The sequence below is a fragment of the Anas acuta genome, chromosome 1 (assembly GCF_963932015.1).
Source record: "Anas acuta chromosome 1, bAnaAcu1.1, whole genome shotgun sequence".
Lineage (NCBI taxonomy): Eukaryota > Metazoa > Chordata > Aves > Anseriformes > Anatidae > Anas > Anas acuta.
In genome coordinates, this window is record NC_088979.1 from 145,149,887 (window position 1) to 145,170,696 (window position 20,810).

A 20,810-nucleotide genomic window follows, 5' to 3' on the forward strand; every position below is an offset into this window, starting at 1 on the left:
TTGTTTTCCCATTGTCTTGGGAGAACTTGTAGAAACACAGTCCTGAGAGATTCGCTTTAGGCAGAGGAAGGTCTGTCATGAGCCAGCCTTTTTCATTTGCACCTCTTCTCTTGTTTTTTGCTGTTGGCCTGCAGCCCAGCACGTGTTCCCAAAGCGGGGGGTCCCCGGCATTACTCAGCCAGGGGAGCCCCAGCCTGACCCACGTGCTGGTCTTGTAAAACTGTGGAGATCTCTACCCCCAGCCTCCTCTGAACAAAGGTGATCGATCACCTAACTGTGCTGGCTTCAAAAGATGCATAAATGAGTGCTAGGATGAATGCCCAGATATTATCTCTTCTGTGTCCCGCATGGATCTCAGTTTGGCTTGTTCTCAGCTGCAAAAGCCATCTATGAAATTGTGCTGCCAGAGCTCTTCAGGGTGGTGATATCAACAAGATTATGTCCCATCTCTGTCAATATTTATAGTGCAGCTTACAAATGGGGCCTGCCTTTTGCTCAGCCACTGACAGAACAAACACAGTGAGGTGGTTTGAGTTTACAAAGAGCTAGACAAAGTGACAAACTCTAATCTTTTTCTTTGTAGCTCACAGCCAGCGCCTGGTCCACGTGAAATCTCGCCTGAAGCAGACCCCGCGGTACCAAACCTTGGAACGGGACCTGATTGAGTATCAGGAGAGGCAGCTGTTCGAGTACTTTGTTGTGGTGTCGTTGCACAAGAAGCAGGCTGGAGCCACCTACGTCCCTGAGGTTACCCAGCAGTTCCCACTGAAGGTGTGGTGCCTGTCGGGAAGCTCTGGCTGCTGTGTCTCAGAGTGCGTGGTGCATTGCCCTGCTGGAGGAGAAGCCACAGCTTCTCTGCACGTTGTATCAGAAACCCCTCTGCTGTGGCATTGTTCAGGGAGACCGAAGACAGAGGGGCTGCAGCAACCCCCTGAGCATTGTTATGACATTCCTCACTGTTGAAAGAGCAGCTGACTCAGATCTTTTGCTGCTCTTGGCTATGACTTTTATGTAGCTATTCCTTTCTCCACCATTTATTTTTTCTTTAAGGAAAACTGACACTTGGGAGAAGATGTGTTCTTAAAGGGAAGGCACAGCTTTCACCAACAGTTTAGCTGAAACACAGAGAATGAGAGAAACAGAGAGCCAATGTGACAGCACATTTGTAAATTCAATGTAACCAGAGTTCCCCCAGACTTCAGTACTCTTGTCCCTTGCTGGAAGGTGTGTCCCAGCCTGGAGGCACAATTGAGCACAGGGGCAGGTGTTGCAGACACAGGGCTTGGTAGAATTGGGGGTACAGAGTTACTTTAAGATATCTAAAGATTAGGTGAGCCAGAATCACAGAAATTTTAATATCTTCCAGGCAGAAGCTTAGCCTCTGTCATCACCTCTTCATTTGTCACAGGAAAAATATTTGAAGTCATTCCATCCCCACATGACTAATTGGAAACATTCCTTCTCTCTGTTCTCCCTTAGCTTGAACGCTCGTTCAAATTCATGCGTGAGGCAGAAGATCAGTTGAAAGCTATTCCCCAGTTTTGCTTTCCTGATGCAAAGGACTGGGCCCCCATCCATCAGTTTGCCAGGTAAGTACTGTACTTTGTATTGTGGCTCGTGAGAGATGGATTTATGTATCGAGCTAATTAAATATGAGGGCTCTTATGGTAGAAGGTTGGGCAGAGCCCTGAGAGGGCTGTATTGGAAATGCAGAAAGTTTGTGGGCTTAATGGGTTCGTCTGTATGTCAGAGTTTGCATGTGGGTGATGTTCTGCTTTCTTTTCATTCTGGTTTTTCTTTCTGCAGTGAGACGTTCTCATTTGTCCTGACGGGGGAAGATGGAAGCAGGCGTTTTGGATACTGTAGGAGGCTGCTGGTAATTATCCCTTCTTCTTCTTCTAGCAGAAGAGGTGCAGCCTTCTGGGGGGTTGCTGTTACTGCTACCTATTGTGGAAAGTAGAAAGCTGCTGCTCTTCTCTTCAAGTGTGGAAAGGGCGGTAGCAGAACAGCTTTGTTCTCTTCTGCTCTGCCCAGTGCTAAGGTCCCTCTCTGAATGCCATCCGCCAGTCCAGACATGGTTCTTTTGCCTTTTCCTTACACCAGTGCTTAACGTTATGATCACAGACTGTTGCTCCACCACTAAGCTGGACGTAGGGTTCCTCTCCCTTAGTTTTACATAGCTAATAAACAGTTGGCTAAACCATTGCTGGTCCTGTAGGCTCAGAGTTGTCTCTGTAGAGCAGTTTACCCCGTCTTGGTCATTTGACTTAGGAAGGTTTGGATCATATCATGGATGTACCCACTTCTGCCCCGTTTTAGTGAGCTGTAGAACTCAGAGACCAGTCACTCTATCCCTGCAGAAGTTACAACTCTGATATTTTCTTGATGTTTTGTGTGTGTGTGTGTCTTTGTGTTTGTCTCGAAAGCCCAGTGGGAAAGGGAAGCGCCTCCCAGAAGTTTACTGCATCGTGAGTCGCCTCGGATGCTTCAATCTCTTCTCTAAGGTGAGGGGGGAGAGAGAGGGAATTTGTGCAGTAGGCCAAAAGGGACCCAAAAATAAAGTCGACGGAAGAATGGGAATCGGGGAAGGTGATGGCAGAAGAAAGGGTCTGAAATGGTGTTGGCAAGGCAACTGCATGCTAATTCCAGAACCTAGCAAAAATACAGTTAAAAGGAAAAAATAGATTGTCAGCTGTTGCCTTGCTCCTTCAGCAAAACTACCAGCACACAAGTGCTCAGAGATTAGAAGGTGGAGTCTTGATTCTGAGGAACAGGCAGCGTGCAAATTGTAAGCCTTCCGTCGACCCCATGGGAGCCGGGTTTCTCTTGCTGAGGAAAATGCAAGCCTTTCAGTTCCAGGGTATTTTCTTCCTTGTGATTCAAGGCTCCACATCAGTGTTGTGCTAAGGAGCGAATGCCAGTATACTTTATTGCTGGTGTTGCCTCCCTCCTCCTGTTTCACACGTTTTTGTGGTTTCATGGTTTTATTTCAGATCCTGGATGAGGTTGAGAAGAGACGGGGCATTTCCCCAGCCTTGGTGCAGCCTCTCATGAGGAGTGTCATGGAGGCGCCTTTCCCAGCCTTGGGCCGGACAATTACAGTCAAGAACTTCTTGCCGGGCTCAGGAACAGAGGTAAAAACCCTAGCCTGGAGCAAGGGAGGGAGAGTTAGGGCAGCAGCTGGTGCAGTGCTGGCAACTGGAAGTTGGGACTGTGCCATAGCACTGGAGGTGTTCAAGAAGGACGGATGGTCTGGCAGTTTCGAGGGAGGGAGCTAAGGAGTAAGATAGGGGAGCAGAGGGGATGGCATGGAGAGTTCTCCAGTGACCTCAGAATCAAAAAGGAAGTCACAGTAAAAGTAAAGGTGGAGACACATTCGCCACGTGGCAGGATGAAGCAGGACGTTGGTGCTGAGGCCAGGTGCCACAGACTGGCAGGCTCCATGCTACCCAGCACGTGACCCTGGGTCTGCCCAAGGACCTCCCCGCTTAATTCCCTGAACTCAAGATTAATAGCGTGTGCTCTGGCATCTGTAATGCAGCATCACCGTTTGTGTGGGACAAAAGAGGGACTTCTGGTTAAAAAATACCTGAAATGACACAAGGGCAAAGCTACAGCCTTTCAAAACCGCATTTTCACAGCACGGAGATGAGGGCATGTTTTGCATCTCCCCCAGCGTGATGTGAGGACAGAGGGAGGGTTTTAAGAGAGCAGAGCTTTGGGGGATCGCATTGAAGGGCTGTTGGCAGAAGCAGGGAGCCAAATTGAATGTGGTCTCAGCCATGCTTCCTGTTGGGCATGACATGCGCTGAATGAGAGCAAGGGGAAAGAGACAGAGTTGATGGCGGTTTTGTCTAATGGGGAACATGCCAAGTACAGGCAGTCAGCAGGCTGCTTGAGCAGGCACAAACAACTGGCCTTATTTTATCTAGCAACACCACTATATATATTGCTGAAGTCAAATGTAAAGAAAAGTAACCCACACAAGGACCAAACTGAAAAAAAAAGGCGGCCAAAATGAGTTACAGCCAGCAAAGGACAAAGTCCCTGTGTCTGTAAACACTGGAATTAGTGAAACCTGCTTCCTCACTCTCCCTCTTCTCTGAGCACGAAGCAGTTTCCCTGCCCGTGCCCCGCTGTCCTGCCAGTGCCTTTGTGCCAGTGCACAGGGGAGCTGTTGCAAAGCAGGATGTGTGCTGGCTGTGCAGCGCTCTGCCTGGCTCAGCAGGGTGCAGCGCACCTCTCCTCCTCGGGTGGCTGCTTTCTGCAGAATGTAATCGTCCTTGGGACCCCTGCTCATTGAAATGGGAACCTGGCCAGCTCGGGAGTCAAAAGCGAAGGCAGGAGGAGGGCACCAAGTGGGAGCATGACTGCTGCGAATCCAATTTCCTTGGAAACCCAGGCTGGTAAAGGAGGATCTGTGAATACGTTAGAAGGATGAAGCAGACACAGAGAAACACTGCATGCTGCCACTGGATTGGTTTCCTCTTCTAGCATTAGGAAACCTTTAATATATGGAGAGTGAAGAATGACCTTCATATTCGTTGTGTTTTTGGCCTTCAGAAGGAAGATTATTTACAATCAGATGCTCAATACTATTAATAGTAACAATGAGAGGGTGAGGGTGCAGGGCAGAGCAGGAAGAGCTTGCTCAAGACAGTATTGGGGTAATCAGGAGCTGAGGAGATTTGGGATACAGTTCTGTGAAAAACAACTGCAGCGATGCCTTTTTTGCTGTTTCGCAAAAGCAGCTGTTTTGCAAGCAGCTCTGAGAACAGCAAGTCCCAGCGGAGTAGGAAAGAGAAGACCTAGCGTCTGCGCTCAAGGAGAGGGAGAGGGAGGAGGATACCAGGGAATGTAACAGGACCAACCTAACTCTGATTGCTGAAAATATGTAGGAACGAACTACATAATCAGCTTATATGAATCTCGAGGATCATAAAGAAATGAGAAATAGCTTGGATTTGTGAAGAGCCATGTTAAGCTCATGTAGTTTTCTTCTCTGAAGTACCAACTCTAGAGAGGAAAATGCGGAAGGCTTTTTAGGGAAATGTGGGGAGGCTTTCAGTAAAGCACTACGTGCTGACATTCTCATTAACCGAACTGAACAGGCCAGGCTAAATTAAATTTCTGCAAAGCACACGCATAGCTGGTTAAAAATCCGCACTCGAGGAGTAGATTCCCCGTGGTGTGCTTGGCAGGCTGTGAGAATGGTTCGGCTGCCTGCTTCTAGGATCCGTGATGCTCGTTAGTTAGCTCCTTGATGGCATAAACCCACGTTTGTACAATTGGTGGATGACAGCGCTGAGATGGGATGCAGGCACTTCGGAGAGTTAGGGATTGAAATTCAAAGTGACCTTAGTAAATTCAAGATTTGGTCTGAAATTCAGCGTGGATAAGAGCAAAATGCTGTGAAGGAGAAATCAGCAGTCTAATACGACATGGAAGTATTTGAATGAGCAGCAATACTTCAGAAAATGATCTGCTGGTGTAGAGGCTCATAAAATGGGCGGAAATAACAATATGGTGTTATCAAGACGATCTCTGGCATTGTGAAAGAAAGTGAAAGGCTGAATAATGAAGGAAAGCAATTTTCCTGCTCTCCAGCATTTGTGGAGACTCATTTGGAGTATCGCTTTCAAAACAAATGTAAATAAACACTAAGAGAAAGCCCCAGAGAAGTAGTTCCACTTACTAAGTGGTTTAGAAAAGACAGGCAAAGCTTGAGAGAATGGTTTGCTTAATACAGAGAACAAAGGACAGAGAGGGACAGGTGATGATGACCCTCTGATAGACAAGAGGTTTCCTACTGAGCAGAAAGTGTCCACTTTTGCTGATTGTATACCAAGAGTAAAACAAGTTGGAGAGGTAACTTGCCACTGAGAGAGCTGAGCTGTGGGCTTGGTGTTGGTAAGGGTGGTCCAGAACTAGAGTAGGTCTTATTGTGGGGTTTATGAAATATTTGGCTTTGGAAGTTCTCAAGAACAATTCAGTAAGATCTGTCTAAGATAATTCTGTAACTGGTATCAAAATTTATGGTCAGTAGATTAGACATCCAGATTCTTACAGTAAAAAAGTAAGTAAATCGTATCTGTAAAAATAAGAAGGAAAATCAGCAAGTTTCTGTGCCACTCTGTTGCTCAAATGTCAGAAAGCCTGGAAGCCACTTAGCTGGACACAAACTAGTTTTCCTCCTTCTGAAGAGCTCCCTGTCCTCAGTCCAGTGGGGTGGACATGTGAACGGTCTCCTGCTGTGCGTATTGGGGTGGACTCTGGATGGTCTTCAGCTTCATCTGGAAGAAGGGTTGGTGGGAGGTCTTTGGAAGATCGTGTTGGAGGGCTGAGCGCCGTGTGGTGCCTGGCAGCAGTCAGTGCTGCGTGGTAGCTTGTAAAATACCCGGCGGGTCCTTGCTTCCTCGGTGTCGGCGGGCGGGGAGAGCTGACCTGTGGTCTTTTCCTCTCCAACAGGTAATTGAGCTGCGGCGGCCTCTTGACTCCAGGCTTGAGCATGTTGATTTTGAGTCCTTGTTCACATCCCTCAGCGTGCGGCACCTGAGCAGGGTCTTCGCCTCCCTGCTTCTTGAAAGGAGGGTGATCTTTATCGCAGACAAGCTCAGGTACCCTCTTGCATTTCCTTAAACAAAACGCTGTTATGGAGGGGAAGCTGAGGAGACTGCACTGACTGAGCTCTTTGCCCTCTTCTTTTTTTCTTTTCTGCTTTTTCCCAACTCATATCTGATGTAAGTAGGGCTGTCGTAATTCCCAGGAGCGGGGAACTCAAGCCATGCACCGTATTTTAACTTGGCAGCTTGCAAAAAGTGAGCTGCTTCCCATCCCCATAGCGAACCAAATTCCCTTTCCTCTAAAAGGTTTCAGAGTAGAGCCCTGGTACTGAGGAACCTCCTCTTGGTCTATGGTGTGCTGCACAGCACCGTGCTGATGTTCTAAAGACCTCAGGCAGAGGTAGCTGTCCCTTCGGGATTGTTCCCTGATGTCACAGCATTTGTTTCTTAAATCTTTAAAACTTGAGCTTGAATTTTAATATCGGTTCTTTCCTAAAGACTTGTGGAGGAGGAAAGTAAAGGATGCAGTGAGGGGGACGGGGACAGAGGACTTCCCTCTTCTATTTTTAAATTTGCTCAATCTGCTTTTTTCTTTTTTCTTTTTCTTTTTCTTTTTTTTTTTTTTTTTTAAATTTGCTCTCCAAAGTTAGAAAAACGGGCCCAGGTTTCTTTAAGATCTCCTGCAGCTGGTGGCTGGCCGCTCTCCAGCCCTTGAAGCACTTGAGGATTTAAGGAGGAGAGCTCGCCAGGGCTGGGGAAGGAAAAGCTGCCTGGATGAGTAATGACACCGAGGAGCACGCTCAGGTTTCAGGAGCGCACAGTGCCCCTGAGCTGTCTGTTTTCACAACTCCCAGCCAGCGGGCTGCAGTCCTGGGACTGAGTGCAGGGGCAAAAGATGGGGAGGCCCCTTCCACGGGAAAGCTAAGGGAAAAACTCATCCTGCAGGGCTCCAGGGCTCTTGAGGGCAGAGCTGAGGCAGTCTTATCATAGGAATAGGAAAGCTGGGGAGAGGGAAGCTGTAGGATCCAGGCAGCGCTGGCTGCTTGCAATTTTTGGCATCTGCCTTGGGTCAGGGAGGGGAGATTTGCTTCTTTATAGTCAGTGATACATTATACGCATAGATGTGTAGTGTTCTGGATGTTTAAGCCACACTTGAAATGCAAAGCAGTCAGACTTGCAGAGAATGGATCCCAAACTCTGTATTTCTACATACATGATTTATGTGATAATTTATGATGACAAGCTTTGTTTTCAAAGGTTTTTTTTCCCTGCTATAGAACAAATTTTACATTTTGGGAAAATCTGTTAAGGACACAGTTGACATCTTAATCTCTACGTGAGGCTGGGTGGTGAGAATGGGTGGTAGGGTTTGGGGCTGTTTTTGTATTTTTAAGGCATCTCTTCAGAATGAACCTTTACTTACCAGACCTTTTCCTATCAAATCTTTTTATGACAGCACACCACTGTGTATTCTGAGCATGCTGTGTTGCAGAATATCTCTAATTCAGAGCACTTCCATGGGTTGATACTTTTTTTTTTTTTCCCCTGTATCTTCTGTCAATACATCCAGAATCTTTAGGAATGAATCAAACTGGCCAGGCCTGTCAAAGAGAAAAGAGAGCTGTAGGATCATACTTTTCAGAATTTTCTAAATATAACATAAACTGCTTTCTTCTGTGAAAAAAAAAAAAACTCATGTTTTAAAGATCCAGGGTTTGTTAGACCATGGGACTCAAATTCAAATATTTATTTTAGACTTGCCAGCTGTCTACAAGGCTTTCACCATTTGATGTATGTGAGAAGACCTTGCTCCTAGTGTCAAGCAGTTTCAGGAGAGTCTTCATTTTATTTTCCTCTAACAAAATATGAAGTTTCTCTGGTTCTCCTTGTTGTAGAGAAAAAGCTTCAAAACGACCCCAAAGGACTGCAAAGGCTTGAAAAACAGAAAACGAAGGAAATAACCCTCAAAATGAAGTAAACTTTTATTTTTAATCCAGTCCAATGACTTGAGTGCACTGGTTTGGTGCGCCTTTCATAAACGAGAGGTCTACAACCTCTTGTATTTGTTGGTAGGGATTCCATGTTCTGGATGCCGATGGTATTGTAGGTACAAGGCCTTCTGTCCAAATGGTGCTTTTCCTGGGACAGGAACACGCTGAACTCAATACTAAATAGTATTTACTTCGAGGGTGAAAATGCTGGTTTCGGGGGAAAGAAAAGAAACATTTTTTGGCAGTAGCTTAAGAGAAGGAAAAAACGATAAAAGCAGCTGTTCTAAACTACTCAGAGGTTTGGAATGCTAGAAATCATCCAGCCGAGATGGATTAGTGGGGAGAGGGCAGGTGACACGATGAAAGATGCGTGATAAATGTCATTTGCAGTTCTTCGTGCAGGCAGTATCAATAACTATCTGTGCACGTGTGTCAGGTATGTATGGGTGCAAGTGATGGAGGCAATGATGTATGCCATTTATTTTTGTCTCTTCATTGCTGTAAAGCCCTGGGAAAGAAAGATGAAAGGTCTTTTGCCAAGTGCTGTGTGAACTGTGAAATGTTTTCAAGCTGAGCCAAAAAAAAATGCATCTAACAAGTGTACAGCAAGTGAAATACTGTCTTTTCCATCTTTAGAATGAACACTGAGTGTTTTTTAAAGACCCGTCAATCCAAAGCTTGGCAGCGGAAAAGGAAAGAATTGGGTTTATTAGCTGTTGGTTTCTCTCTGTCACTATGGGAACTGGAGTATACGTTCCCTCACAAGCCAGGAGGATGACTTGGTGAAAACTGTGTAGGTCTCTGCAGTCTTCCCCGCCTTAATTCACTCCCAGACTGTGAGGTTTAGTCCTGGGGCAGTGGAGGCAGTGGCACAGGGAAGGCGCTGCAGCTCCGTTCGTTTCTCACTGAAACTGCCTGGCACACAGTTCGAGGCATCCGAGGCCAACGTTTTAGAAGGCATGTTCCAAATAAAAGCATCCTGATTTCCCCAGGTGGCTAGTGCTGGGCAGCTTTTGCTGCCCTGAGTGAGATGTGTCCGATTCAGAGGGCTTTTTAAACTTGGAGGTGTACACGGGCTTAAAATCAAGGCACTGTTTTTCCAGCTCTCCTCAAAAGCCTGTTGTGGGGCTGACCAACTCGAGCAATTGCGTCCGCCCCGCCAGAAACCACAGCTGTGTCAACAGCACAGAGTGCTCATTGTTATCAAAGGCAGATCTGAAGTAGAGTAGACACTTCCAATGTGGTCATCCCAGGAGAAGATAATTAATCACTAAGAGCAGCCCTTTCTGTGCGCTGCAGAAGCGGCCTGAGCTGTGCCTGTGCGTTCAGCCTCACAGGTTTCTTGGTTTCGTGTTGTGGTTGGGGAGAAGAAACCCAAGGAGGAGGTATGCACGTCAGCTAATAGCACTGTTTCTTCAGATGCCCTTAATGCTTGCTTCTTCATGTGCACCAGCCCGCTTCTCTGGGAGGCAGCGGCTGTCCCCACCGCTGGTGGAGCCTGGCAGCGTCCAGGCAGGGGGTGCCAAGTCACAGTGCAGAGCCTGGAAGCTCCCCGCGCCTGTTAAATGCTGTAAACCAAATCCGTGATGCAACATAAGTAAATCCAGATGTTAGGCAGTGTCAGAAACCCAAAGGTGTTTGTAAAATAAATCCTGCTGTAGCAGAGCTTATTTAAAAAAAAAAAATGGCAATCAAGCCATGCTGGCATTTTGCAATTTAACGTATTTTCAGCATTTTGGTGGGTGCAGGGAACAAAGGGCTTACTGGCAGTAAGCTCCAGAAAGCTGCTTGATTCAATAATATTCTTCAGAAATCTTTCAAGTATCCCAAAGCCAAAGAAAGATTCAGTTTGGTGGGTTTTTTAGCATACGCTCTCGCCTTCGAAGCAGACAGCTGGAGAACCTGCAGTCAGTCTGAAGCCTGGGAAGAAAATAACCAAACTGAGCACCCAGCAGCCTTCCTCTGAAGCTCTTGCAAATTGTCAGTGTCTGTTAGAGCAAGTCAAGCTAGTCTTGGAGCAGGTTTTCTCCGAGAGGAAGAAGAGTTTCCACCTAGCTGCAGCTGGTTTGTTCGGATTCTGCATTGACCACCTCTCTGCAAGGTGCTACCAAAAGCAGCAGCTGCGTTTGCTTTTGCAAACATGCTTTGTGTAGGGTGCTGTGTGGGGGAAAGGCTATTGTTGAAGCAAACAAATAGGTACGCTATCTTCCCTCTGATCAAGGGAGTGCCCAGCCAGGGAGATCTGTACATCAGCCAATACCCAAATCAGCCCTTTAGGGAGAGAATATGACGTGGTTCTTTGTGTACTTTGGTGCTTTTTAGCTCCCGTACTATAGGAGTCATTGTCTCGAGCATCAGGTGTACAGCTCAGCCATGGTCTCTCTTCAGGAGGCTGAGTGAACCCATGAGGATGTGCTCAGGTTCTTGAAAGCGTGCTTTAGAGACTTAAAAGTATTTTAAGGATTTGCTGTTGAAACCAAAAGCCTTAAAAACAGCGTCTGCCTCCCATATGAACAACTCACACTGAACTTCTGTGGCCTGGTATTAGTGCATGGCAGCCCCCAGCGCATCCTGCAGGCACATGGGTAGACCTCTTAATTTCTGGTGGCACCTGGAGCACAGCAAGCCAAACGCAGCACCCTGGGGCAGTGTTACTCATATGATAGCAGTCAGTGTGGTGGCTGTAGTGCCTATGTCCTGGGATTTCAGGATTTTCAGTAGGGACATCAGCTGTAGCTGGCCAAAGGCATCACTTGCCCTTTTGGTGTAAGATCCCTGAAGCTCAGTGTCCGCTGCTGCTGCTGGCTGCAGAGCACACAGTTACATGGATGGCACAGAAGGAATTCATCAGACTGGGTTCCCCTGCATGGCTCAGTAACCTTGTCTGATTCAGGACAGGGCTCTTACATCACTGCACGCTGCAACTCCTGAGGCTGTCTGCAGGGGACATCAGGCAGAATCACAGGCAGAAGAGATGCTTCAACGTTACCTCATCTGTGTCCTTCTCTGAAAATTGCTCTGCCTTCAGGGGAGGCTCACAGACCTCAGCCCCAACAGCCTTACTCTCCAGAAATTCCTTCCACGGGGGGAAGTGTTTCAGAGCAGAGATCAGTAGGATTTTTCCTGGAGGTGAGGAGGCATTCACAGTTGGAAAGGTAGAAGGGGAAGCTACCTGTTTTTGCTTCCCGCGGCATGGAGCATATAATTTGAGACTTAAACAGCTCTCTGACTTCCACTAACTGGACCTCAGCCATCTTCCCTCCCACCTAAGCTCTCACGTACCGTGTGTACTCACGGCGACTTGAGAGCAGGGCTGGGGGAGAGCAAGGTACCATAAATACACTGGGAGACAGCAAGCCCTAACATCTCACCGTGCCATAAATAACCACCTCCTTCAGAAGCTCGCTGCTCTGCCGTGGAGCTGTCTGGAGCCACAAAGACCCCTCCGTTGGTTTTTGTGTGCCATCTATTAAGTCGGTTCCTCACCTTTAGGAGAAACCTCCAGTGGTGGCAGCAGTGCCACGGTGCTAGGTGGGGAAAGCAGGGGGGGGAGTTCCTGCAGCTTTCAAAACTGAGGAGTGGAAAACACACTCAGCAGTAATGGAGGGGGGAAAAGCCCTGCTTTTGCACCTGCTTGCGTGGCCTGAAATTTGTGGGTGTGTGAGTGGAGCCACCTGGAAGAAGGCAGTTTTTAAAGGATGTCATTAGCTTGGGCTGCACTTCCAGGAAGGTACATCTACTAAATGAAAGTTACAAGCGAAGAAATTTGCTCTGATGTTGGTCCCACACTTCTTCTGTGGGAGTTGGGTTGGGCTTTATGGTGTGGGTTTTTTTTTGGTTGTTGTTGTTTTTTGTTTTTTTTGTAAAAGTTACCATTTATTACTAGCTCTGTGGTTTCTTATCTCATTCCATTCGTTCTGTTTCTCTCTGATTCATCACCTACCTTGCATGTGTGGGGTGTAGGCAGCCGTGCTGGTCAGCTTTCAGCAAGGGCTGGGTGGTGAGGGCAGGCGCAGCCGGGGAGCAGCAGCAGGAGTGAATGCAGGGAAGGGAGAAGGATGCTCTAAGAGCTTTCCACAGCTCTCCTGCACAGCACAGGCCCTGTTCTTTACCAAAAGGGTTGTTAGACATTGGAACAGGCTGCCCAGGGAAGTGGTGGAGTCACCATCCCTGGAAGTCTTTAAAAGACGTTTAGATGTAGAGCTTAGGGATATGGTTTAGTGGGGACTGTTAGCGTTAGGTTAGAGGTTGGACTCGATGATCCTCTTCGAGTCTCTTCCAACCTAGAGATTCTGTGATTCTGTGAAACCTGGGGCTTTCCTGTGGGAAGAACAGGGGCAGAAATTTAGGAACAGAGCTCGGTGACGGAACAATCAGAAGAGATTTCCCTTGGTTTGTCTTCCAGCACGCTCTCCAAGTGCTGCCACGCCACGGTGGCCCTCCTGTACCCCTTCACCTGGCAGCACACCTACATCCCCGTGCTGCCGCCGTCCATGATCGACATCGTGTGCTCGCCCACCCCCTTCCTCATCGGCCTGCTCTCCAGCTCCCTGCCCCGCCTGAAGGAGCTCCCGGTGGAGGAGGTGAGCCATGCCCTTCATAGCATTTCTTCCAGCAGGTTGAGCTGGCTTCTGCCCTAGGAGGGCTGCTACCAAGAGCCACGTTTGCCCCTGCTGCTGTAAAGCAAGGCTGTGGTCACCACAGAAAGCTGCCAGCTGCTGCGTGGTGGCTGGGGGTGCGAAGGGACTGAGAGCTCGTCCTGCAGCCAGAAGAAAGACCCTCAGGGTCCATCGTGGCAGAGTTTTGGGCTCTGCCTTCTCCAGAGCCTGCGAACAGGGAGCTGGGATCTCCCACAGCAGGGCTGCTGCTGGTGGCAGCTGATTTTCCCCAAGTTTCTGTTGGTCCCTGGGTGATGTTGCCTCGGGGCTGAGCGCAGAGTCTGCAGGAGTGACTTTGGGATGCCAGAACCGGCAGAGCCGAGGCAGCAAGGAACGGCAGGCTGGGCCAGGAAAACAGCCTCTGCTTGTCCAGGCTGCTCTGTGGTTTGTGGCGAAGTCGTGAGAAAGCCGCAACAAGGCTCCGCTCTTGGCTCGCGCGGGGGCCTCCTCCAGCTGCCGCGGTGGTTGGGAGGAGCAGGGCCAGGCCTCCAGCGCTCCCTCCAGAGCGCCTGTGGATCAGGATAAACCCTGATGGTGGAAATAACCATTTGCATCTTGCTCTCTCGCTCTCAGGTCCTCGTCGTTGACCTGGTGAATAACCGGTTTCTGAGGCAGGTGAGCAGAACTGTTCCCTACCCTGCGCCTGCTGTCCCCTTTCTCTCTTTTTTTAATGAGGGGGAGACACAGCACTGAGCACTTCAGCACTGAGTACCCCTTTGGGGTACCCTGTAAGACTGTGGGCAGAGCTGAAAAGCCTCAGCTGAGCAGTCATGGGGAGCAGCTGTGGCTCTCCTCTCACACACCCTGCCCTGAGCAGGGGTCTCGATGATTTCTTTGCCCTGCTGCCTAGCCTAGGAGGTTGTGATTTCGTGCTCCAGTCCTATCTAGCTGATTGCCTGCTGATTTTTTGCTTCCCTCTGTCACAAAGGGGAGGAGCCAGGTATTTAAGGGGAGAGGCCAGATGAAAGAACATGCTCCTGGCCTAGAAGCTGCTTTTGCAGGTGGCTGAGTGGTGCTGGTTGTGTGTCTCTGTCCTGTGCCTCGGGTGCTGTGGGTGAGGAGCACTCCTTTAACACATTTCTGGCTCACCAGCGTTTGCGTCCTGTTAGCGGGCAGCGGGGCCAAATGCTGCGCCTCACGCCGCTCCTCTGGAGGCCCAAGATGCGTTGTGTCATCTCAGCCAGGGCTGCTGAGGGCTCCCACGCACTCGCAGGCAGTTCCCGGCTGTGGTGGAGCCTCCAGAACACGAGCGGTGGCGCCTGCCTGGCTGCCAGCCAGCATTGTTCGCCTCAGCCCTGTTTGTGGCGGTGGGAGCGCTCACACACAGAGCGGGTGGCCAAATTCAAGCCCTGCCAGGTAGCCGCTGGGCTCAGGCACCTGAAATTCTCCCAGAACAGGGCAGCATTTGGGAAGGGAGACCCCCCCCCCCCCCCCGCCTTTCTCTTTCCTCTCATGCTTCTTGACAGCCCTGGCTGGGAGGTGCTGGGAAGGTGCCAAGTGTGTCAGGAGTTTTCTCTCCCTCTCCCCACCGCTCCTTCCTAGTGCTCCCCCTGCCGTGTCAGGGGCTGGATAGGATCTGAACGGCGGCCCCCGGGCCCTGAGGAGGTGGCTGGCTGTGTTTTGCAGATGGAAGATGAGGACTCCATCCTGCCCAGGAAGCTGCAGGCCGCCCTAGAGCACATCTTGGAGCAGAGGAACGAGCTGGCGAGTGACAAGGAGGAGGGCGCCGTGAATGGCAAGCAGGGTAAAGTGCATTAAAATTCATTCAGCTTAAATCTTTTAAACTTTAAGCTTTATGTCTCTTCCTGCCCCTTTTTCCTCCTGTCCCTTAGAGAACTAGCACCACAGAAATTAGAGTTAGGTCAGAATTTTCCTTGAAGCTTTATTAAATATTCAATTGTGCTGACAACCATTTCTCTTTGTGTGAAGAGAAACATTACTTATCCCCTTCACGGCTTTGTCCCTCCTTCCCTTATGGCTCCAGGGAACAACTGTAATCCTTTCTGGTGGGTTTACGCAGACTCCCTGCTCTTGATGGCGTGAAGGATGCAGATTCCTCCAGTGGACAGTCTGCACACCCAGCTAGTCCCAGGGGCAGCAACTGCAAGTGGCTGGGCTCTGACAGCTCCTGGGGGGCGGTGTGGGCATAGCCTGGTTGCAGAGGAGCCAAGACAAAGCTGGGTGACTTTCAAAGTAGCAGCAGCCCAGTCCTTTGCCTTGGAAAAAGGAAAAAAAAATGCATAGTTTGTACCCAGGAGTGGTACGGCCCCGTGTGTACAGATGAGTAAAGGAGAACACGTTTTTTCCTAGCACGCCCTTACAGCGCTGTCCTCACTGCTGCCTCTTTGTCTTCTCCTCAGAGACCAGCCCGCTGAACGAGGTGGTGTCCGAGGCCTTTGTGCGTTTCTTCGTGGAGATTGTGGGCCACTACTCCCTCTTCCTGACCCCCGCTGAGCGCGAGGAGCGGACGCTGCAGCGCGAGGCCTTCCGCAAGGCCGTCTCCTCCAAGAGCCTCCGCCGCTTCCTGGAGGTCTTCATGGAGACGCAGATGTTCGGGGGCTTCATCCAGGAGCGGGAGCTGCGGAAGCAGGGGGTCAGAGGTGAGGGGCTCTGCGGTCCTGGAAGCCCTGCTGTTGCTCCCGGGAGACGGGAGATGCCACCAGCTCCTTCTCCAGCAGTGTGGCCTCCAGCAGGAGGCTCAGTGCCTGTGCAGAGACATTGCAAGGGAGGTGGCAGGGAAGGCTGATGGTCTGAATCTTCTGACAGCCTTGTGCAGCCTTCAGGAAGTTGCTCAGCAATTTTTTGTCTCTGTTTCCTTGTCTTCCCCTCACAGGAGGGTGGTGAGATGTAGGGTTTGCATCGTGCAGAGGAATCAGCTGCTGGAGAATAGGGTTTTCTATGTGGCTTACCCCACTGTCCCTAGGACTCTACTGACAGCTAAAGTTTCTCATCCATGCTGCTGCTCAGTGCTAGCGTAGCAGTTTCCTCCAAAGCACTAAAGAGCAATGGGCACTTAAACGTGTGGCTGAGTAAAAGAGTTCTTGCAGTGTGGTAAAATATGGAGCTTGACAGCTCCACAGATGATCTCGCCTTCTGCACTCTGCCATGTTTGTAGCAGAGTGAGCAGAGGTTTTGTCTCGCCCTGCGTGAGGCACAAAAGGTCAGCCAGCCCTGCAGTGGTGGGGAGGAAGTGGTAGCAGGGCTCATTTGCTGGGAACCCTGCAGACACAGACCAAAGCTCCTGTCCCAGATCTGGGCTCAGCAGGTGGAGTAGGTTGGGTGGTTTCCCTATAATGTGCAAGTTGGTTGGTAGGCTGTAACAGCATGTTGGCAGATGCACATTCTAACTTTTATTTATAGGGAAGCAAAGTAAGGGTTGTTGACCTCTTTCTTCCTGCAGGTCTGTTTGAGGTACGGGCTCAGGAGTACCTGGAAACACTTCCCAGTGGGGAGCAGAGTGGAGTCAATAGGTTCCTGAAGGGACTAGGTAAGGGACTGGCAAAACCACCGGCTGCTCAGAAAGCTCGGGCCTCTTGTTGCCTTGAGATATGGCAGCAGAGAAGCTGCTGAAGGGCGGCAGGACTCAGCTAGTGACTGAGTGGGGCTTCCTGCAGAGCAGCGCGCTAGCCTCAAGTGGTTGGTGCCTGACCACTTAACCCTGCTCTGGCACCGTGTTGGCTCTGCCTCCCCGTCTGCCTCTTATCTGGAGGCTCGCGGGGAAGCAAAGTTTGGGCCACGAGCCGTGCCTCCCAGAGGACACGGGTGGGTCTGGGGAGATAACAGAGGGATGCCTGTCGGTGCGGGAAGCCCATTCTCCTTTCTCCTTCTCTGCAGGTAGCAAAATGAAATTCCTCCACAAAAAGTAAGCACGAAGCACGTCCTCGCTCCGCAGGAGAGAATGGCCTTACTATTGAGCACCCGATCAGACGTACCAACGCCCCCATCCTGCCTGTTCCCGGGGGCCAGCAGCCTCGGGCGAGCTGACCGCGGCTGGGATGCGCGCACAGACGTGCGGTGCCATGGGAGGATCCGATGGCTGCGGGGCTGCCAGGACAGGTCTCTGGATATCCACAGTACCATGCACTGGACCAAGCACTCTCTGAACTCTGCGCTAGCACGTTGCAGACATCCCAGCGGATCGGATCTCTTAGCTAGTCAAATTTTTGGTTCTGTTGTATTTTTTTCTATTTATATCGGGGTTAGGACGAATATTAACCGATGCCTCTTGCCCTGCCTCCTCTCCGCCTGGTGCTGCAGGAGGCCGCAGTGGGACTCCGTGAGGCTGAGCTGGCAGAGCTCCGGCACCGAGGAGGGGAGGAACAGAGGAGCGTGGCCGTGGGTCTCTGCAAAGCGAGGACACTGAGGACCACGGGGCTGATGTGGGCTGACCAGGAGGAGCTTCGGAGCAAGCGGAAGGGCTGAGGGGGAACCACTAAACCTACTGAGGACTCAATCGTCCAGCCAGCCACCCGGCCGGCTGTGCCAGGGGGTCCTGGCGAGGAGAGGCCTTTCCTTATGCAATGTAATTAAAAACCAGTGGTGTAAAAGGCGTGCAGCCCCTGGGGTGTCTTTGGGGGGAGAGCTGCCTCTGCCCACCTGCCTGCCTGGCGCGGGGCGTGGGCTGGAGGAGACATCAGGTGGCTGAGCCTGCGCCCCGAGCGGTGGCCTTGTCCCCTGGCCCAGGCTGCCTGCAGAAGGAGCCCAAAGGGGAGCTCGCCCTTGGGGTCTCGCTCTGGAGACCCCCTTCAGGTCGCCCAGGTTCTCCTCTCCCACTCTGTGTCTTGCTGCCATCAGCTGAGGCGCTGCCTGCTGCTGGTGACACCTCCAGCAGTGTTAGGAAGCGGGGAATGGCTGAGGGCAGCTGGAGCATCCTTGGGTCTCCTCCAGAGAGGAAAGGGCGGCCCTGCTGTGGCTGAGAGCTCCTCAGCTCTGCGGGTGGCAGGGGGAGGGCTGCATGTGGTGCCCAGTGCTGCAGGCAACCCGTGCCAGAGCAGCTCGAGCAGCGCCCGCAGGCAGCCAGAGCGGGGGGCAGGCCCTGCTGCTGGGGAGGGGCTGTGGGGCTGGTGCCCTTACGCAGGATATCCCATATCACGGTTGCTCTCAGCCGAATTTAGCACACTGAGCTGCCTGTGGTGCTGCACGCTGTATCACAGCCTCTCAGAGAGCTTCACAGAGCGAGAAAGCTTTGGAGAAAGGAACTGAGAGGAGCCGGGTGCTGGTTGTGCTCGCAGAAGAGCCGTGAAATGCAGGAGAGGCAGGGAGGCTGCAGAGATGGCAGGAGCTGTGGCATCACATACAACGTGTGCAACACGGAGAGGTGCGGGGTGAGGGTGGGGCGGTGCGAGGAGCAGAGACCAGAGGGATTTAAGGCCAGGCTGTGGAGGCCCTGGAGGTGGCTTTGCAGCAGCCACCGGCCTGCGGAGGTGGAGGGCAAGCAGCACGTGAGCCCGATGCACAGTGGAGGAGGCCAGAGCACCAAGCAGAGAAAATCAGCAGCGTGTGCAGTGCCAGCAAGGGAACCCGCGGTGTGGTGTGAGGTTGGTCACCTGCTGTGTCCCTGTTCTCTTTTTAAAAGATGTTTTTTTCTTTTAATGAGAGCAAAATGGGGTTTTGCAAAGCTGAAGAGCACCCACGCCTGCCGGGGTGCCCGTAAGGCTCCATACAGCAGTAAGTTAAGCTGAGCTTTTGGCTCAGTTCAGGCCTCTCGAAGCAGATGTGGGCCCATCACCAGGCCCAGGAGCTCCGCGTGCCCCTTCCCACACAACGTTTCAGTACCGTGGGACTTTGCCCTGCACCCTGGGCGCTGCGGCAGGGAGCTGGGAGGCTTCCCAGGGTTCCTGATGCAAGCAGGCTGCTTGGACTCAAATTTGTGTGACCGGGCTCAAACACCAGCAGCTTTACCTGCAATATCCTAGCAGCCCAGAATAAATCGAGTCGTAAAACAGCCACATTTGTGCCTTTTGGGGGCTGCTCTGCAGCCACTTGGTATTTTGTTAGCAGCACTAAGGAGAGTGGGGCTCACACCTACCCAGCGTACAGCATCCAGGGGTGTTAAAAACCAAACAGCATGAAAAGCACAGCAACAGAAACATTTACAGCTGTATAATTAAGGATTTAAAAGGAAACGCGGGCAGGAAACGTCGGTCTCAGCTGCAGGACGGCCTCTCCAGCTTCACTTTGAGCCGTGTGGCTGTGGGAGCAGGGTGCCCGCGTGCTGCCCAGTACTCTGGATGCTGCGCAGGAACCCACCTGCAAAGACAAACCCCGGAGAGCAGCGGGGCTGGCTGCGGCCTCAGGGCCCCGCAGAGCCTGTACAGGGTGCCATGGGGATGCTGCCTCCTACCTCTCTGCCAGGAGACGGCCTTCAGGCCGCAGGTGCCCGCGGGCAGCTTGCAGGTGTACAGCCCCAGGCAGCCGCCGCAGTCCGAGGGCTTCTGGCAGGGCCGGCGCTGGATGCCGTGGCAGGAGTGCTGCAGGGGAGGCAGGGAGGTGGAGGCCGTGCCCGCTTTGGTCTTCAGCCCAAAACAAACAGCCCGGGGAAGGGCTCGTCCCCATTAATGCTCCTCGCGCCGGAGAGGCACTTACCGTGTCGGCGTTGAACTTGCCGTGGCCCTTCAGGTGCTGGCTCAGCCCCAGGCTCCTGCTGCGGGAGGGCTGCGGTGGGCGCCTGCGGAGCTGGCTGGGGGGGCCCTGCTGCCCACTGCCCCTGGCCTCGCTGGAGGCTTGGGGGGGCTCAGCCAGCACCTCCCCTGCTCCAGCCAGGGGGTGGCTGCCCTCTGCACCCTGTCCGAGCAGGGTGTCCCCACCAGACCCAGCTGGGTGGGGGGCTTCTGGGGGCCCCCAGCCTCTGGGCTGTCCCTCCAGGCTCCTTCCCCGTGCTTCAGCCTGTGCTGGGGCCAAGGAGAGCTGCACCAGCAGCAGGGGCAGAGCTGTCAGCGCCTGGACCTTCATCATCAGGGCCTGGCAGCTGTGTGAGGCTGCGGGAGGCAGGAGCAGAGGTCGGGGCTGCTGCTCTTCCCCAACACGGTTGCTGGAGTCACTTTTATAGCGTAGGGACCCAGCCCCGGGGCACGGCTGTGTTCCCCCGCCCCTGCCGTGTCCCACCTCCCCTCCCGTGAGCTGCTGGTGGGGCATCCCCCTCCCCGTGCTCCTGAGCACCCCAGCACCCTCCTGCCATGGCCACCCATTGCCTGCAGGCGCACAGAGAGTGAATGCTACGAGCCTCCTGAAACTGCTCTGGGAGAGGAAAGAAGCCCAGTGAATGCCTCCACCTGCTGCCATGGGGCTCTGTGCTTCTCTACGAGCAGAGCCCACACGGGAGAGCGGTGTTACAGCTGCCCTGGCCAAGGGCAGTCAGCTTTGGTGCCCCTGTGGCCAGCAGAGACCTGCGCCTCCGTCCTGGTCCTCGCTGGTGGGTGAGCTCGGTGTGGAACAAAGGGTGAGTCCGCACTGCAGGCTCGCTACCCACCAGCTCCAAAATCCAGCCAGCACCACTGGAAAGGAGCTGTAATTACCTGCAGCGTTCACCAAAGCCCTGTGTGCCCACCATGGTTTATAAATTAAAAAAGAAAACCATCCACCGCACCAGGCTCTTCTGT

General features: G+C 51.9%; 1 protein-coding gene and 1 long non-coding RNA gene across 3 annotated transcripts in view; one reads left to right on the top strand and one right to left on the bottom strand.

Annotated features, from left to right (window-relative positions):
* The window catches only part of DENND2A (DENN domain containing 2A), a 51,828-nt gene extending 34,067 nt beyond the window's left edge, over window positions 1–17,761 (top strand). For both annotated transcript variants that reach the window (XM_068663130.1, XM_068663138.1), the window contains exons 9-20: window positions 584–771; window positions 1,480–1,589; window positions 1,807–1,876; window positions 2,427–2,504; window positions 2,994–3,134; window positions 6,469–6,617; window positions 12,960–13,137; window positions 13,786–13,827; window positions 14,839–14,956; window positions 15,573–15,812; window positions 16,613–16,699; window positions 17,047–17,761. In XM_068663130.1, coding sequence (XP_068519231.1) covers window positions 584–771; window positions 1,480–1,589; window positions 1,807–1,876; window positions 2,427–2,504; window positions 2,994–3,134; window positions 6,469–6,617; window positions 12,960–13,137; window positions 13,786–13,827; window positions 14,839–14,956; window positions 15,573–15,812; window positions 16,613–16,699; window positions 17,047–17,078 — 1,433 coding nt within the window. In that variant the 3' untranslated portion in view covers window positions 17,079–17,761. The remainder of the gene's footprint in view (window positions 1–583; window positions 772–1,479; window positions 1,590–1,806; window positions 1,877–2,426; window positions 2,505–2,993; window positions 3,135–6,468; window positions 6,618–12,959; window positions 13,138–13,785; window positions 13,828–14,838; window positions 14,957–15,572; window positions 15,813–16,612; window positions 16,700–17,046) is intronic.
* Window positions 17,762–18,447: 686 nt separating this feature from the next.
* On the bottom strand, window positions 18,448–20,533 carry LOC137845743 (uncharacterized). The gene is made up of 3 exons (XR_011090264.1): window positions 19,798–20,533; window positions 19,556–19,682; window positions 18,448–19,461 (listed from the first exon to the last, which is right to left on the bottom strand). It is a non-coding gene; the product is annotated as an uncharacterized lncRNA (long non-coding RNA).
* Window positions 20,534–20,810: the final 277 nt, after the last annotated feature.